The sequence below is a fragment of the Salmo salar genome, chromosome ssa10 (assembly GCF_905237065.1).
Source record: "Salmo salar chromosome ssa10, Ssal_v3.1, whole genome shotgun sequence".
NCBI lineage: Eukaryota > Metazoa > Chordata > Actinopteri > Salmoniformes > Salmonidae > Salmo > Salmo salar.
This window is the reverse complement of record NC_059451.1, coordinates 40,886,334-40,906,043: the sequence shown is the minus strand read 5'-3', so window position 1 is coordinate 40,906,043 and position 19,710 is coordinate 40,886,334. Positions and strand designations below refer to the sequence as shown.

The 19,710-nt window shown below is 44.5% G+C and overlaps 1 protein-coding gene across 3 annotated transcripts in view; it reads right to left on the bottom strand.

The window, feature by feature from the left end:
- LOC106560398 (PH domain leucine-rich repeat protein phosphatase 1) overlaps positions 1-19,710 on the bottom strand; it is a 53,560-nt gene that overhangs the window by 13,373 nt on the left and 20,477 nt on the right. For all 3 annotated transcript variants that reach the window (XM_014123277.2, XM_014123276.2, XM_014123278.2), the window contains exons 3-6: positions 13,006-13,131; positions 12,726-12,865; positions 7,272-7,418; positions 6,584-6,811 (exon numbers count right to left, since the gene is read on the bottom strand). In XM_014123277.2, coding sequence (XP_013978752.2) covers positions 6,584-6,811; positions 7,272-7,418; positions 12,726-12,865; positions 13,006-13,131 — 641 coding nt within the window. The remainder of the gene's footprint in view (positions 1-6,583; positions 6,812-7,271; positions 7,419-12,725; positions 12,866-13,005; positions 13,132-19,710) is intronic.

Sequence of the window (19,710 nt, the reverse complement as noted above, 5' to 3'; positions counted from 1 at the left end):
ACACAGAGGGAGGGAGAGAGAGAAAGGGGGTTAGAGAATGGATAGTGATCATTTAACGGGATTGTTTTTTCAAAACAGACATTTCCCCCCAGTTTTTACATGTATATCTGAGTTGAAATTGAGTTGCACTCCCTTCTGCCCTGAGAACAGCCTCAATTCGTCAGGGCATGGACTCTACAAGGTGTCGAAAGTGTTCCACAATGATGCTGGCCCATGTTGACTCCAATGCTTTACACAGTAGCGTCACGTTGGCTGGATGTCCTTTGGGTGGTGGACCATTCTTGATACACATGGGAAACTGTTGAACGTGAAAAACCCAGCAGTGATGCTGTTCTTGACACACTCAAACTGGTCTGCCTGGCACCTACTACCATACCCCGTTCAAAGGCACTTAAATCTTTTGTCTTTCCCATTCACCCTCTGAATGGCAAACATAAACAATCCATGTCTCAATTGTCTCAAGGCTTAAAAATTATTCTTCAACCCGTCTCCTCCCCTTCAGCTACACTGATTGAAGTGGATTTAACAAGTGAACTCAATAAGGGATCATAGATTTCACCTGGATTCACCTTGTCAGTCTGTCATAGAAGGAGCAGGTGTTCCTCATTTTTTGTATACTCACTGTAGCTACAGTATTCTTATTACCAGTGGCGACCAGCCATTCAGGGCAGGTGGGGCAGAGCTTTATTATCTCAGTACATTTTTATTTACATTGTTTGCAAACTGATATGCAACACATATTAATGCCAAAATAACATGCAAAACAGGCACACAAAAAAATATATATAAATATATATATATATATATATATATATATATATATATATATATTTTGTGAGTGCCTGTTTTGCATGTTATTTTGGAATTAATACATGTTGCATATCAGTTTGCAAACAATGTAAATAAAAATGTACTGAGTTAATAAAGCTGGATACAAACATGGTCTTTTTTCCTTCTTGAGTAAGGCAGCTCCAAAATGCAGGTGTTTCAGCCTAGCTTAGTGCTTTCTGTGGTGGAGGGGCAGCCAGTGGAAAATACAGAGCGTAGGAGGCGGGTAATCTTCTCTAGTTGCACTGTGATTGGCTCAGTGTTCTGTCACTCATGGGGACACTACGTCACCACAAAATCTACAGGGAGAGCTAGAAAGTTCAAGCCCCCTTGGGTGCTGCCATAGATTTACATTAGAAGTGCCCATCAAAGAAGGCTCAAGGTCATTGGCCACAAATAAAATGACATCAAATCACGTTATATCTACTGTAGATTTGATTGATCATCATACTTTCAAAATCTTAGCTAGCAAGCTAGACAAGCAGTCATCTTCATGAACCACGTCAATCTACTGGCAAATCCTTTTCAATCCTTGTCATATGAAGAAAAATTATAGATAAAATGTATCGATGCTCATCGGCCATTGGACATAAACATTACACAACAAGTTGGAAATAGCAAATTCAACAATGAGAGGTTTGGAAGGAATCAATGGCTAACTGCAAGCGTTGCAAAGCAATCACTATTTTGCTTCCCCTCCTATTCGGTGGAGTGGGTGTGTGGTCCAAGTCTGGGTTTAAGGGTCTCTTTTCCTTGCTTAAAAGGATAAACCTTCACACGCAAAACCATGGGCCAAAAAAGGTTGAATACATTGGCCTTGCTGTCAATCCAGCATGACTTCTGCCGCGTTCAAAACAACTGGAAACTCAGAACTGGGAAATCTCAGACTTCAGTGAGTTCAAGACAACTGGGAACCTAGAAAAAAAAAACAGGCTCCGACTGGGAAAATACATTATGAATGGTCATCCAACTCTGAATTCCAAGTCAGGAACTCTGGCCTCTTTCTAGAGCTCCGACCTGCAGATCACTTACTTGATGATTCAAACTTGTCCCCCCAGAGTTCGCAGTTGTCTTGAAAGCACCATAAATCCAGGGAATGACAGACTTTGATGAAAGTTATGACAAAATTTGCCCACAAGAACGACCACCGAGCCACCTTCCTGTTCAAGTGAGCACAGCACAACCGTGAGTCCAAAAATGTATTGTATGCCACTGCATAAATTATGTAATATGCCAGGGAGATATGTATACTGTAGCTAAAAAAGTAAAAGTAAGTATATGTTGTGTTGTAAGCGGTTAGTAGCCCATGTGCCTCACTCTAACAATTTGGTCCCTTTCCCCCCTCATAACTTAGCCTACTGTTCTGACTTGGTGGTGCACATGTAGCCTATAGCCTGTTTTAGACAAATGTCATCAAACATTGAGCTTTCACTGTCCGTTTATACGCCCCCTTCATTTATCCTACGGTTCTGACTTGGTGTACAGGGAGAATACTGTAAGAACGGACCATGTTCTGAATTCTGTCGCTGTACATTTCAAAAGTGCTGAACAAATAGTTACAGTGCCTTCGGAAAGTATTCAGACCCTTTGACATGTTCCACATTGTTACGTTACAGCTTTATTTTAAAATTGATTAAATCGTTTTTTCTCCCTCATCAATCTACACACACACACCATAATGACAAAGCAAAAACACATTTAGAAACTTTTGAAAATGTATAAATGTTTTTACAAAAATCTGAAATATCACATTTACATAAGTATTCAGACCCTTTACTCAGTACTTTGAAGCACCTTTGACAGCAATTACAGCATCGAGTCTTCTTGGGTATGACACTACAAGCTTGGCACATCTGTATTTGAGGAGTCTCTCCCATTTTTCTATGCAGATCCTCTCAAGCTCTGTCAGGTTGGATGGGGAGCGTCGCTGCACAGATATTTTCAGGTCTCTCCAGAGATCTTCGATTGGGTTCAAGTCCAGGCTCTGGCTGGGCCTCAAGGACATTCAGAGACTTGTCCCGAAGCCACTCCTGCGTGGTCTTGGCTGTGTGCTTAGGGTCGTTGTCCTGTTGGTAGGTGAACCTTTGCCCCAGTCTGAGGTCCTGAATGCTCTGGAGCAGGTTCTTGGTCACCTCCCTGACCAAGACCCTTCTCCCCCGATTGCGCAGTTTGACCAGGCGGCCAGCTCTAGGAAGAGTCTCGGTGGTTACAAACTTCTTCCATTTAAGAATGATTGAGGCCACTGTGTTCTTGGGGACCTTTAATGCTTCAGAAATCTTTTGGTTCCCTTCCCCAGATCTGTGCCTCGACACAATCCTGTCTGTGAGCTCTACGGACAATTCCTTCGACCTTACGGCTTGGTTTTTGCTCTGATATGCACTGTCAACTGTTGGACCTTATATAGACAGGCATGTGCCTTTCCAAATCATGTCCAATCAATTGAATTTAACACAGGTGGACTCTAATCAATTTGAAGAAACATCTCAAGGATGATCAATGGAGACAGGATGCACCTGAGCTCAATTGAGTCTCATAGCAAAGGGTCTGAATACTTATGTAAATAAGGTATCTGTTTAAAAAATATATATATAAATGTGCAAAAAAAAATAAAAAATCTGTTTTCGCTTTGTCATTATGGGTTATTGTGTGTAGATTGCAGATTATATATATTTTTGAAATCCATTTTAGAATAATGCTGTAATGTAAAAAAATGTGGACAAAGTCAAGGTGTCTGAATACTTTCCCGAAGGCACTGTATATTGACTTCATCAGTCGTAGCTCACTCATTAATGTCTTAATCAAAATTTCAGATTGCCTCTTATCCGCTCATTATTCCCTTATCCTCTACGGGATCGGTATCCCTAAACCGGGACCGTTGTTGCTAACGTACGCTAATGTGACTAGAATGACGTAAGCAGCAGGCAACTTTCCAGGACATAGACATGTCTTAAATGGGCAGAAAGCTTAAATTCTTGTTAATCTAACTGCACTGTCCAATTTACAGTTGCTATTAAAGTGAACAAATACCAGGCTATTGTTTGAGGAGTGCGCACAACAACAAAACACTTATCACGGCAACAGGTTTGATACATTCACCTCTGAAGGTAAATAATGTACTTACATTCAGTAATCTTGCTCTGATTTGTCATCCTGAGGGTCCCAGAGATAAAATGTAGCATAGTTTTGTTGGATAAAATACATTTTCATACTCAAATGTAGGAACTGTGTTCTACAAATTGAACCCCTGTTGTCTCAAACTCTGCAGGTGCTTTGTTTGCATCTTTTGTTACAGCTTGTTTGAGTTGTAATGTTTGCTAAACCCTGTTCTGGTTGCCTTTGTTTGTTTGGTAAACTTGCCACTGTGGTGGAGAGTTGGTTGTGTCCTTCCTTGGAGAGAGTACATTGGTTAGTTTCCAGGCCCCTGCCCAGGCTGGAGACTCTTGCTCTACTCGCTGTTGGGACATCGGTCCGAGGAGGTGAGTACAATCGGCTGTGTACCTCAGTGGGAGATTTGGGTAGGGTTGTGACACTTGCTACCCGGAGCTATAGCCTTTATTTTTCCCCTATTAGGCTTAGCGATGCGTTTCACTTTGGAATACGTTGGGCACGGTTATTTTGTTTGTTATTTTTGTGCGGTGTCTGTGGACTGAGCAGTTGTCTCGGGGCACATCCGTGGCTTGGGAATCTGCCAGCTTGCTGGGTGTTTTTTTCCCCTTTGCATAATTACCCACCGCAAATCCCCTCAAAGACTAGGGTTGAGTTATTGTAGGTTTTGGGGAAGCCCCAATATATCTCTCATCTCTCTTCTGTGGTGCCCAGTCTGATTGTCATTTCCCTTGTGGTCCGGTCTGGTGTGCTCAGCAGAGGGGAAGAGCAAGATTATTATTTTTTTGTATTTACTTCTGACTATGGGGTCTAATGTAGATGAGTTAATTCACTTTCCATCAAAGGAGCTGTTAGAGTGATGTACTAAAGAACAGCTGTTGAAGATCGATGAACACCACAAGATTGAACTTAGTGATAAATGTAAAAACAAATTCTGTTATGTTGATGTTGCCAAAATTGAGAAGGACCCTGAGATGTTGTTTTCATTGGAGCTTGTTGCTGACGCGCTCTCTTGTGTACCCTGCTCCTGAATGTCTACGTGACTGACCATTGTTTGGTTTTGTCCTGTTCCTGAATGTCTATGTGACTGACCATTGTTTGGTTTTGTCCTGTTCCTGAATGTCTACGTGACTGACCATTGTTTGGTTTTGTCCTGAATGTCTACGTGACTGACCATTGTTTGGTATTGTCCTGAATGTCTACGTGACTGACCATTGTTTAGTATTGTCCTGTTCCTGAATGTTTACGTGACTGACCATTGTTTGGTTTTGTCCTGTTCCTGAATGTCTACGTGACTGACCATTGTTTGGTTTTGTCCTGTTCCTGAATGTTTACGTGACTGACCATTGTTTGGTTTTGTCCTGTTCCTGAATGTCTACGTGACTGACCATTGTTTGGTTTTGTCCTGTTCCTGAATGTTTACGTGACTGACCATTGTTTGGTATTGTCCTGTTCTGTCGCTCCTGTCTGTTCCCTTCTGGTCTCGTTTTCTTCTTTCCTCTTAAACGTTGCTTCCTGTGCGCAAAGGTTGCTGAGGTCTGGGGAGGACAAGGTTGGCTGGGGCAAGTGGAAGTGTGAACACGTACCCCCTCGTCAATTTGGGACACAGAGGCTGGTATGGTGTTCCAGGGTCCTTGTTGTCCCCGGTTTTATGTAGGGGGGATGTGACGACCCTCCCACTCTGTCTGCTGTATTCTTTCTCTTTGCTCTCGTTTTCCTTTTTAGGATGTCGGTGGGCAGCGCTGGGAGGGTCATCAGCGACATGGGACACACCTGGGCCCGGGTGTGTCCCAAGATAAATGCACCACTTCCCCATTCATTGAGGAGACTCTCTCCATGCAGACACTGAGATTTTGGTCGTGGCATTTTTTGTGTGGCTGTTTTGTTTGTTTGCGTTGGCACCTTTCAACACCCCTCATCACATTTATGCACGCAACCACTCACTTACACTACTGCTTACTGAATACACACACACCATTGTTAATTGTATTTAGTTTACTTTAGTTAATAAATATATTTTGTTATTCCTTATCTCCACGTTGTCTCTCTTTTTGTTACGAACTTCGAGGCGGTTCGTGACAATGGCCTTTCTCTTGCATTTCAAAGTAACATTTTTTTTTTTTGAAACGCCTGTTGTTTGTTTGTATTATCTTTTACCAGATCTAATGTGTTATATTCTCTTACATTAATTTCACATTTCCACAAACTTCAAAGTGTTTCCTTTCAAATGGTATCAAGAATATGCCTATCCTTGCTTCAGGTCTTGAGCTACAGGCAGTTAGATTTGGGTATGTCATTTTAGACGAAAATTGGAATAAAAAGGGTACGATACTTAAGAGGCTAAGCCATATAGTTTGTATCTCAATTGTCAGTAGAATCCACATTTGTTTAGCAAGTAAGTAAATGAACTGTTTCGCTGCCAGACAACGCTCCACTGATATCCAGGTGTAGCAGTCATAAGGATTCATTCCATGGTGCTGAAAAGAAAGCTCTGCTGTTGGGACAGCTTTATGTAGGGGGAACCATTTGTCACCAATACAGTTTTGGGTAATTTTTTTTTAAATACATAGATAAAACAAGACGTGCATTTGATCCCAGAGCAAAACACTTGAAAGAACTAATTAAAACACTTATTTACAAAGTAATATACCTGAGATCTATGTGTCGGTGGGGGAGCCACTGCAGGCCGGCCATGTCCAGGGAGGAGAGCTGATTCCCAGCCAGACAGAGCCTCTCCACCCCCCTGAGCCTCTCCAGGGCTGGAGGTACGCAGCTGAACAGGTTGAAGGACAGGCCCAGGTAGGTCAGGGCCTCCAGAGAGCACAGGTCAGCAGGCAGGGAGTTCAGAGAGTTACCATCCAGAAGCAGGGTCTGCAGGCTGGGGAGGAGGAGATGGCGAGAGGGGGTTAGTATGGAGCTCAGTGGGAGAGGGGATTATGTGTGTGGCTGTAACCTTCACATGAGCTTTCTGTTATCGTGCCTGATTTTATGTGACATGTAAAACTCGTGGTTCTTTTCACGAGGGACTTATGAAAAATTGCTAACAGAGAGATTAAGAATTTCAACTTTAAAAAAGGCAAAATCTTTCAGATCCTATTACTGCAGCCTGAAAACAGATTTTCCCACCAAACATTCACAGCCTGGTTATTCTGTAGTGGACGGACTGGGCAACAGCACAAAACCCAACACTAATGCTGAGCGATTAACTAAATGTTTTTTGGGAGGAGGTTATAAAACAAATGACTGACCAATGGCAGTTCAATTACTGTCTCAGTCAGAGGCTCTCTCCCTCTTTCTGTCTATTGCCCCCTGACCTTTAACCCTGTTACCCCACTCACTTGTGCATGGTCCCCAGCACGGAGGGCAGAGAGGTCAGAAGGTTGCCTTGGAGGTTGAGCTCTGTCAGGGAAGTGATGTCACACACGGCCAGAGGGAAGTCAGACAGAGCGTTGTTAGAGAGATTGAGGCTCCTCAACCTGCAGAACCTAGATGAGGGGGGGGGGGGGGGTGAGGGAGAGAGCGAGCGAGGGGGTCAATTGGTAAGGAATTTTCAGAGAAAAACAAACAATAACACAGAAACTAAAGAGTCAGAAGAACTGGTTACCTAATGAGCCCATTCAGAACAACAACACTGGAGAAAGGGAGGGGAACGTTCCAAATGGCACCCTATTCTCTACATAGTGCACTACTTTTGACCAGAGCTCTATGGGCCTTGGTCAGAAGTAGTGCATTATATAGGGTATAAGGTGCCATTTGGGATGCATTCAGGGAGTGATTAGCTCTGCGATTAGAGACCAAAAACAATGTGACAACTGCCACCCAGGGGAAACTAATAAGGAGGAAGTCATGTGCCTAACTGGTAATTGCCAAAATAATGGAAACACGTGAGCATACAACTTATATTGAAAGCAATTGCTTCCACACAGGTGTGGTTCCTGAGTTAATTAAGCAATTAACATCCTATCATGCTTAGGGTCATGTATGGAAATGCTGGGCAGGCCATGAGTTTTGGCTACCATGGCTATGCCCCCCCCATAGGATGAAAATCCCCCATCCACGATTGGTCACTGAATGGTTTGATGAACATGAAAACAGTGCAAGCCATATGCTATTCCAAGGTGTATTGAAGCTGTTCTGGCTCGCAGTGGCCCAACGCCCTATTAGACTTTTGCAATCCCTTTGGTGCAATTTTCACAATTATGTGCTACATTTTCACAACTCTAAGCACAAAAATCAAAACAGACCATCAAAATGGCTCGTTTCAAAACTAAGCATATTTTCATTTGACGGAGTACAACACACAAATTAGCAGTCACTTGTTCACTGCACCAAATCTCTTGCAATTTGCATACATATTTAATTTATTAATCTGCCTTTCACAAAACATTATTCGCAAACTCCAAGTGGGCTGTCATGAGTGGCTTCCGTCTGGCCACTCTATCATAAAAGGCCTGATTGGTGGAGTGCTGCAAACATGGTTGTCCTTCTGGAAGGTTCTCCCATCTCCACAGAGGAACTCTGGAGCTCTGTCAGAGTGACCATCTGGTTCTTGGTCACCTCCCTGACCAAGGCCCTTCTCCCACGATTGCGCAGTTTGGCCGGGAGGCCAGCTCTGGTGGTTACAAACTTCTTCCATTTAAGAACCTTCAATGCTGCATCATTTTTTGGTACCCTTTCCCAGATCTGTGCCTCGACACAATCCTGTCTCTGAGCTCTACAGACAATTCCTTCGACCTCATGGTTTGGTTTTTGCTCTGACATGCACTGTCAACTGTGGGACCATATATAGACAAGTATGTGCCTTTCCAAATCATGTCCAATCAATTGAATTTACCACAGGTGGACTCCAGTCAAGTTGTAGAAACATCTCAAGGGTGATCAATGGAAACAGGATGCACCTGAGCTCAATTTCGAGTTTCACAGCAAAGGGTCTGAATACTTATGTAAATAAGGTATTTCAGTTTATTTGTAATAAATATGCAAACATTTCTAAAAACCTGTTTTCGCTTTGTTATTATGGGGTATTGTGTGTAGACTGATGAGGAAAAAAATGTGTGTAATCAATTTTAGAATAAGGCTGTAACGTAACAAAATGTGGAAAAAGGGAAGGGGTCTGAATACTTTCAGAATGCATTTTCCACTCATTATCTGAATTTAACTGATACACTGTAAGCTGATGAATTGTGTCAAGTAGAGAGACAGGTGATACTGTATCAGTTGAAAAGTCTCATTAAAAAAATGTGATCTAGAACAATGTTGCATGTGGCAGAATTAGCATGGCATACGTACACTTTGCTACAGCAATATGTTTTTACTGTATCCTACTGCATCACAATACCCCAATACCCCCGTTTTTCATTAGTTGTTCTACACATGTATATAATGAAAACGAAACTGTAACACTAACAGTTCTCTACATGCTCAAAACTTGCCATTGGATACAAAAAATATGGTTTACAAAAACGAATTGCGCATGTCAGCCAAATATTGTATGGAAGTGATGTTTACCATCTACTATTCTTTCTATTCAGCACTTAAAAAATAACTGTTTTAAAAATGTATCTTGTGTTTTTTGTTATTAGATTAAATGTTAGTTAAAATGACTAAATGATGAGTCGATCATAATTCATCTGATGTATTGGTGGCTAAATGTTCTCATGTTATTTCACTGAAATCTTGCATGATTGACTCAGGGGTGAAAGATGTGTTCAACTCCAATGAATACACAATCAAAGGTTCTGAACATAAGACAGGGGAATTACAAGTGTTATCAGTTTTGAAACTAAGAGTTTTGAAAATATACCACATCTGAAAAATTTGCCCAAGCGATTGAAAAAAAACTGGAGGGACACTTAATGCTGGTGTTTCCTTTATTTTGTCAGTTACCTATATGTGAGCAGCACACGTATATTGTTGTGATTGCGCACATAAAAACATGTTTTCCGAAGGTGTAGCTACCACAAACTGCGGTGTATGTGAAAATTTGGTGGGCACGTGTGTGAGAATCTTTGTCGAATCTGATAGGCACTCGGCTCACCTGGTCTTCCCAGGCCTAACTAGCCTAACCCGGTTCACTGTGGGCACAGCGTGAAAGGCGGTGCCGGATCCGCATCTTTTCCAAGGAAAAGCCACAGCCAGCCGCATTCCCAACGCAGTGTCGTGGGAAAAACACATTCCTAAAGCCCTGTCTGCCTCCCCTTCTCTTGGTAAAGCTGTGTTTATGGAAGAACAATGGGAGCACAAAGCCATTCCATCGGAAGTACAGCCAGAGCAAACACAGTCACTGAACCACAGCGAGAACACTAACAGAGAGGGGGAGGAAGAGCGAAGGGGAGAGAGGAAGAGGGGGATGGATGACGTCCTGTACTGAATGCAGAGAGAGAGGAGGATGGATGATGTCCTGTACTGAATGCAAAGAGTGAGGAGGCTGGATGACGTCCTGTACTGAATGCAGAGAGAGAGGGAGGACTGTGGCTCAGTTGGTAGAGCATGGTGTTTGCAACGCCAGCATGGTGTGTGCAACGCCAGGGTTGTGAGTTCGATTCCCACGGGGGGCCAGTACAAAAAAAATAAAAACGCATGAAATGAAATGTATGCATTCACTACTGTAAGTCGCTCTGGATAAGAGCGTCTGCTAAATGACTAAAATGTAAATGTAAAAATGGATGATGTCTGTACTGAATGCAGAGAGAGAGGAGGATGGATGACGTCTGTACTGAATGCAGAGAGAGAGGGGGATGGATGACATCCTGTACTGAATGCAGAGAGAGAGGAGGGTGGGTGACGTCTGTACTGAATGCAGAGAGAGAGAGAGAGAGAGGTGGGTGGATGACATCCTGTACTGAATGCAGAGAGAGAGGGGGGTGGGTGACGTCCTGTACTGAATGCAGAGAGAGAGGAGGATGGGTGACGTCTGTACTGAATGCAGAGAGAGAGGGGGTGGGTGACGTCCTGTACTGTATGCAGAGAGAGAGGAGGATGGGTGACGTCTGTACTGTATGCAGAGAGAGAGGGGGATGGATGACGTCTGTACTGAATGCAGAGAGAGAGGGGGATGGATGACGTCTGTACTGAATGCAGAGAGAGAGGGGGGTGGGTGACGTCCTGTACTGTATGGCGAGAGGGGGATGGATGACGTCTGTACTGAATGCAGAGAGAGGGAGAGGAGGATGGATGATGTCCTGTATGCAGAGTGTGTGAGAGGAGGATGGATATAGTGTTTCTCACATTTTACATTTCAGTCATTTTAGCAGACGCTCTTATCCAGAGCGACTTACAGTGGTGAATGCATACATTTTTTTCTCCATACTGGTCCCCCGTGGGAATCGAACCCACAACCCTGGCGTTACCCCCTCTATTTCTCTTCTCCGGCAAGGCAAGGGTCTGTTTTCCTAACCATTGTTTGATGCTGAAAGTTGAGCAGTGAGAGCAGTGTGAGCAGAGTAGGCAGAGTAGGCAGGTGAGCAGAGTGAGCAGAGTAGGCAGTGTGAGCAGAGTGAGCAGAGTAGGCAGTGTGAGCAGAGTAGGCAGAGTGAGCAGAGTGAGCAGTGTGAGCAGTGTGAGCAGAGTAGGCAGTGTGAGCAGAGTGAGGCAGTGTGAGCAGAGTAGGCAGAGTGAGCAGAGTAGGCAGAGTGAGCAGAGTAGGCAGAGTGAGCAGAGTGAGCAGTGTGAGCAGTGTGAGCAGAGTAGGCAGTGTGAGCAGAGTGAGCAGAGTGAGCAGAGTAGGCAGTGTGAGCAGAGTAGGCAGAGTGAGCAGAGTAGGCAGAGTGAGCAGAGTAGGCAGAGTGAGCAGAGTGAGCAGATGGGAAGCTTATTCATGGGAGTTTTGTTGTTGTTGTTGTTGTTGTTCTGCACCAGTCCGGTCCTGTCCCATCTCCCCATCCATCCCCACTGTCTGATGTCTCCCAAAGCAGAGCAGCTCACACTGAAACACTAACTGTAACACTACACCAGGCCTGGGACAGAGGGTGCATCTCAAATGGGACCCTATTCCCTATATAGTGTACTACTTTTGACCAGGGCCCACAGGGAAATATATAGGGAATAGTGTACACTATAGAGAATAGGGAGCCATTTGGGACATAGACTGTCTCCATGGTGGGGAGCATTGTATTACTGTAAGCATAGAAGGGTTAGTTAGAAGGAGAAGAAGCGAGAACCTGACCGCAGTCAATGACACTGCTGGGCCCCAACCCTGGCTAAAGGTCACTGAAGAGGAGCCAATCAAAATGCAGTCGTTGTGTTTTGTACCAATCATGTCTCTTGGGTTGCAGACCGTGACTCCAAAAACAGGTCATAGGTGAGAGGTCTGGGAATCACTGGCCATAGATTAATGAAAGCTCCAGAGGGAAACTGTGTGTGTGTGTGTGTGTGTGTGTGTGTGTGTGTGTGTGTGTGTGTGTATATATATATAATAAATAAATAACTCAAGCTCGGATTTCCCCTCCTAATTCCGCTGACGTCTGCTTCTAATCAACCCCAAACTGTTTTCTTAGACCAAATCAATCCTGTGGGAACACAAACACAGATCTGTAGGTGAATCTAATCCTCTAACCTTGCGACCATATGGTGATACCCAGAGATGGAGAGAGCGAGAGAGAGAGGATGTTGAAGGACAAACTGCCCACATCACTCCTCTCTTAACCCCTCCCTCCTTCCAGAGGTATATATTGAGCCGTTCTCCGGAGCCACCCTAGCCCATATCTCTCAGTTCCTTCCCTTTTCTTCTCCTCTCCCCCCACTCCCTCCATTCCATCCTACCACCTCTTCCCACAGCCTGCAGGGGTACATACCTGGTGAGATGTGTGAGGCCCGTCAGATAGTTGTGTTTGAGGTTGAGGTGGGTCAGGTCCTGGCTGTAGAACAGCTGAGATGGCAGCTTCTCCAGACTGCAACATGACAGGTCCACAGAACTCACCCTCTGAGACACTATCTGATGGAGGGAGAGAGGGTGAGAGATAGGAGAGAGAAAGAAAAGGAGTAAGAGACAAAAGGGTTTTCATTTTCCAGATTGCTAACAACTTGAAGACATGCAACTCAACTCTGAGCACACACAAGCGGGCGCGTAGGTACCTTGGCAGCCTGTCTGTGCCAGCGGAGGTGTTCTGTGTAGGAGTCATAGCTGATGTAGTAGGTCTGACTCTGGGGACCAGAAGAACTGAAGGCTAGACAGTGACTGTGTCTCCTCACCTCCTCCACCTGAACAACACACAGAGAGAGAAAGAGTGATTAGCACTGCGATTAGAGACCAAAAACAATGTGACAACTGCCAGCCAGGGGAAAATAGCAGGGAGGGAGTCATGTGCCAATTAGTGTGTGGCGGGGGAGGGGCCGGTGTGTGTGGAAGCAGTGTGCAGTGAGGGAGAGAGAGGCAATGTATAGCCAACTCGCGACTGAACTTGTAGCTAGCCATATATTTATCATCCCATCAGACAGTTCCGGTCTTTGTTGCAGCAAATTGGAGAATAAAAGCTAGCTAAACTAGCCAGCTAGCTTGTTTAGTGACGCTCCCAGTCCTTGTCAAATTAAAACTACATTCAGATTAAAAAAAATAAAAAATGCCTACCTGTTAGTTGCTTGTTGTAGCCTACTCCTCCAGCTGACTTATTTCCATTTTGCATTACTTCTGTGATCTCTCACTTATCTTGCTACCCATGGAGCCTCTGACTGTAGTGCCGCTTTGATTGGCCGACAAAAAACAACAACAATCTACACGCGTGAAGGCTACCAGTCTTTGAATGGGGTGCATATGTTTTTTTTATTAAATTCATTATTTCCAATGTCATGGAATATCCTTGTATTAAAAATGTCATGACTATTTTCATTGTTAATTTAGACCTAGTTTGTCATTTGTTTCTCAAATTAATAGTCACACAAGTAATCAAATACTAACAACCATTCAGATAATCAAACAACCTTTCCCCATCTCTAGTGTGTTTGTGTGTGTCAGGATTTCAGTTAGTCAGTAATTGCCGGCTTTAGGCCAACAAAGAAATGAAAATCCAATAAAAATAGTTGCCGGCCAAATCAACTGGGAGAAGAAGAAAAATCTCACTGCAAAATACAGATTTTTATTGATTGAAATACCAGTCAATGGAAATACATTTAACCATCATGCTTACTAGTCTATAGGTTCATTTGTATAATTTTGTGGAGTTAAATTGGCGTGTGTATTTACGTTAGTTGTCATGCATCTTACTTATCCAACAACTATTAGACGCACAGCATAGGCCTACAGAGCTGGTTGCTGCTGGAGTCAAATACTGGTTTTTATAAGCCCGGTCATTGGGCAACAATTCTAAATGTAATTGAGTATTAAAACAGTTTTGATGGCCACGATTAAAGAGAACTACCATTTTTATTTGGTAATTGAAGCAGGCCTCCCATTCAGCATTTGAGTGCAGGCAGGCTATCAGCAGGTCACCCACCACCTTACAATGTGAGCTATGCATTTTGAAAACATACTTAATTGTTTGAAACCTGAATGTTTTAGTTCATATTATGAGGCATTTCTTACCTTGCTTCAAAGTAGCCTAGCCAAAATCAGACAATGAAACAAAGGCAATTCTTTAATAACGACGTCATAGGGGAAAACAATTTATCCTACCATTCCTACCGATCTGCGTGCCAGTTATGATTTTACTGTGCATATTTTCGTGGAACAATTTACTTTCAATAATAACGTTTTTGTTTTGTAAAATCTGAATTAAAATGCTAAAAATCTAAAAGTAAATATTAAACTAATGCGAGAGCACCAGCCATTCGGACACATTGATACATCGTGATCCACTGGCGACTAAATAAATAAGCGCATCGAACTCAGAGTGCCTAAGCAATGCAGCAATAGGCCTATTCCTTCTATTGTCAACTAAGTAAAAATAGCCTACATAAATTCAACAAATAAAAAAGTAGAAAATATCCTGATGAAAATGCAGATTCTTTCAATCGCATTCATCTCTCTACTCTGCCTCCCTTTTTAAAATCGGTCTTGACCTGAGCGATGACTAGCGAACCTGCAACATTGTATCAAGTAGCGTATTCCGGGCCCTCAGAGTTTCCTGTGCCAGTGAGCTCAGGACAGACATCTGTTTTTGCACAAGGGAAAGGTGTTGAGGTATTTTATGTTTCCACCGGATATACACTACATTACAAAAGTATGTGGACACCTGCTCATCGAACATCTCATTCCAAAATCATGGGCATTAATATGGAGTTGGTCCCCCTTCGCTGCTATAACAGCCTCCACTCTTCTGGGAAGGCTTTCCACTAGATGTTGGAACATGGCTGCGGGGACTTGCTTCCATTCAGCCACAAAAGCATTCGTGCGGTCGGGCACTGATGTTGGACGATTATGCCTGGCTCGCAGTCTGTGTTCCAATTCATCCCAAAGGTGTTCGATGGGGTTGAGGTTCTACAACACCGATCTCAACAAACTATACTGCTCAAAAAAATAAAGGGAACACTTAAACAACACATCCTAGATCTGAATGAAAGAAATAATCTTATTAAATACTTTTTTCTTTACATAGTTGAATGTGCTGACAACAAAATCACACAAAAATAATCAATGGAAATCCAATTTATCAACCCATGGAGGTCTGGATTTGGCGTCACACTCAAAATTAAAGTGGAAAACCACACTACAGGCTGATCCAACTTTGATGTAATGTCCTTAAAACAAATCAAAATGAGGCTCAGTAGTGTGTGTGGCCTCCACGTGCCTGTATGACCTCCCTACAACGCCTGGGCATGCTCCAGATGAGGTGGCGGATGGTCTCCTGAGGGATCTCCTCCCAGACCTGGACTAAAGCATCTGCCAACTCCTGGACAGTCTGTGGTGCAACGTGGCATTGGTGGATGGAGCGAGACATGATGTCCCAGATGTGCTCAATTGGATTCAGGTCTGGGGAACGGGCGGGCCAGTCCATAGCATCAATGCCTTCCTCTTGCAGGAACTGCTGACACACTCCAGCCACATGAGGTCTAGCATTGTCTTGCATTAGGAGGAACCCAGGGCCAACCGCAAAGTGGCCCCCCAAAGAAATGCCACCCCACACCATGACTGACCCACCGCCAAACCGGTCATGCTGGAGGATGTTGCAGGCAGCGGAACGTTCTCCACGGCATCTCCAGACTCTGTCACGTGCTCAGTGTGAACCTGCTTTCATCTGTGAAGAGCACAGGGCGCCAGTGGCGAATTTGACAATCTTGGTGTTCTCTGGCAAATGCCAAACATCCTGCACGGTGTTGGGCTGTAAGCACAACCCCCACCTGTGGACGTCGGGCCCTCATACCACCCTCATGGAGTCTGTTTCTGACCATTTGAGCAGACACATGCACATTTGTGGCCTGCTGGAGGTCATTTTGCAGGGCTCTGGCAGTGCTTCTCCTGCTCCTCCTTGCACAAAGGCGGAGGTAGCGGTCCTGCTGCTGGGTTGTTGCCCTCCTACGGCCTCCTCCACGTCTCCTGATGTACTGGCCTGTCTCCTGGTAGCGCCTCCGTGCTCTGGACACTACGCTGACAGACACAGCAAACCTTCTTGCCACAGCTCGCATTGATGTGCCATCCTGGATGAGCTGCACTACCTGAGCCACTTGTGTGGGTTGTAGACTCCGTCTCATGCTACCACTAGAGTGAAAGCACCGCCAGCATTCAAAAGTGACCAAAACATCAGCCAGGAAGCATAGGAACTGAGAAGTGGTCTGTGGTCCCCATCTGCAGAACCACTCCTTTATTGGGGGTGTCTTGCTAATTGCCTATAATTTCCACCTGTTGTCTATTCCATTTGCACAACAGCATGTGAAATTTATTGTCAATCAGTGTTGCTTCCTAAGTCGACAGTTTGATTTCACAGAAGTGTGATTGACTTGGAGTTACATTGTGTTGTTTAAGTGTTCCCTTTATTTTTTTGAGCAGTGTATTTCTGTATGGACACCGCTTTGTGTATGGAGGAAATCTCATGCTGAAACAGGAAAGGGCCTTCCCCAAAAAGTTGGAAGCACAGGATTGTCTAGAATGTCATTGTATGCTGTAGCATTAAGATTCCCCTTCATTGGAACTAAGGGGCCTAGCGCAAAACATGAAAAACAGCCCCAGACCATTATTCCTCCTCCAAAATGTACAGATGGCACTATGCATTCGGGCAGGTAGCAATCTCCTAGCATCCGCCAAACACAGATTTGTCCTTCGGACTGCCAGATGAGGTGTGATAACATTTCCACTGCTCCCGAGTCCAATAGCGGCGAGCTTTACACCTCTCCAGCAGACGCTTGGCATTGTGCATGGTGATCCTAGGCTTGAAAATGGCTGCTCGGCCATGGAAAACCATTTCATGAAGCTCTCGACGAACAGTTCTTGTGCTGACATTGCTTCCAGATGCAGTTTGGAATACGGTAGTGTGTGTTGCAACTGAAGACAGACGATTTTTACGAGCTATGCACTTTATCACTCAGCGGTTCAGTCTCCTGAGGTGTTGTCGTGCCCTCTTTACGACTGTCTTGGTGTGTTTGGACCATGATAGTTCGTTGGTGATATGTTCACTAAGGAACTTGAAACTCTCGACCTGCTCCACTATAGCCCCGTCAGTGGGGGCCTGTTCGGCCCACCTTTTCCTGTCGTCCACGATCCGCTCCTTTATATTGCTCACATTGAGAGAGAGAGAGAGAGAGGTTGTTGTCCTGGCACCACACTGCCAGGTCTCTGACCTCCTCCCTATAGGCTGTCTCATCGTTGTCGGTAATCAGGTTTAACACTATTGTGTCGTCAGCAAACTTAATGATGCTATTCATTGACTACAGCTCAGCTTTCAACACCATAGTGGCCTCAAAGCTCATCACTAAGCTAAGGACCCTGGGACTAAACACCTCCCTCTGCAACTGGATCCTGGACTTCCTGACGGGCCACCACAATGTGGTAAGGGTAGGTAACAACACATCCGCCACACTGATCCTCAACATGGGGGCCCCTCAGGGGTGCGTGCTCAGTCCCCTCCCGTACTCCCTGTTCACTCATAACTGCACGGCCAGGCACGACTCCAACACCATCATTAAGTTTGCCGATGACAACAGTGGTAGGCCTGATCACCGACAACGATGAGACAGAGACCTGATCGTGTGGTGCAAGGACAACAACCTCTCCCTCAACATAATCAAGACAATCAAGGAGATGACTGTGGAATACAGGAAAAGGAGGACCAAGCTTGCACCTATAAAAATGATCAAAGACTCCAGCCACCCTAGTCATAGACTGTTCTCTCTGCTACCGCACGGCAAGCGGTACCGGAGCGCCAACTCTATGTCCAAGAGGCTTCTAAACAGCTTCTACCCCCAAGCCATAAGACTCCTGAACATCTAATCAAATGGCTACCCAGACTATTTGCATTGCCCCCCCTCCTTCTACACTGCTGTACTCTCTTTAATTATCTATGCATAGTCACTTTAAACTCTACCTACATGTACATATTACCTCGACACCGGTGCCCCCGCACATTGACTCTGTACCGGTACCCCCTGTAAATAGCCCCGCTATTGATATTTTACTGCTGTTCGTTAATTATATCTTTCATATTTTTTTTTGGGGGGGGGGGCATTTTCTTAAAACTGCATTGTTGGTTAAGGGCTTGTAAGTAAGCATTTCGCTGTAAGGTCTAAACCTGTTGTATTCGGCGCATGTGACAAATAACATTTGATTTGAGTTGTGTTTGGCCACGCAGTCATAGGTGAACAGGAGGGGACTAAGCATGCACCCCTGAGGGGCCCCAGTGTTGAGGATCAGCGTGGCAGACATGTTGTTGCCTATCCTTACAACCTGGGGGTGGCCCGTCAGGAAGTCCAGGATCCAGTTGCAGAGGGAGGTGTTCAGTCCCAGGGTCCTTAGCTTAGTGATGAGCTTCGAGGGCACTATGGTGTTAAACGCTGAGCTGTAGTCAATGAACAGCATTCTCATAGGTGTTCCTTTTGTCCAGGTGGGAAAGGGCAGTGTGGAGTGCAATAGAGATTGCATGATCTGTGGATCTGTTAGGGCGCTATGCAAATTGGAGTGGGTCTAGGGTTTCTGGGATGATGCTGTTGATGGGAGCCATGACCAGCCTTTCAAAACACTTCATGGCTACCGACGTGAGTGCTACGGGGCGGTAATCATTTAGGTAGGTTCCCTTCGCTTCCTTGGGCACAGGGACTATGGTGGTCTGCTTGAAACATGTAGATATTACTGACTCAGTCAGGGAGAGGTTGAAAATGTCAGTGAAGACACTTGCCAGTTGGTCCACATCCTGGTAATCCGTCTGGCCCCGCGGCTTTGTGAATGTTGACCTGTTTAAAGGTCTTGGTCATGTCGGCTACCGAGAGCATTATCACACAGTCGTCCAGAACAGCTGGAGCTCTCATACATGCTTTGCTTGCCTCGAAGAGAGCATAAAAATAATTTTGCTCGTCTGGTAGGCTCCTCTTCATGGTTTGGTTTTTGCTCTGACATGCACTGTCAACTGTGGAACCTTATATAGACAGGTGTGTGCCTTTCCAAATCATGTCCAATGAATTGAATTTACCACAGGTGGACTCCAATCAATTTCCAGAAACATTTCAAGGATGATCAATGGAAACAGGATGCACCGGAGCTCAACTTCGAGTCTCATAGCAAAGGGTCTGAATACTTATGTAAATAAGTTATGTTTTTTACTTTTAATACATTTGAAAATTCAAAAAAAAAACTGCTTTCGCTTTGTCATTATGGGGTATTGTGTGTAGATTGCTGAGGATTTTTATTTATTTAATCAATTT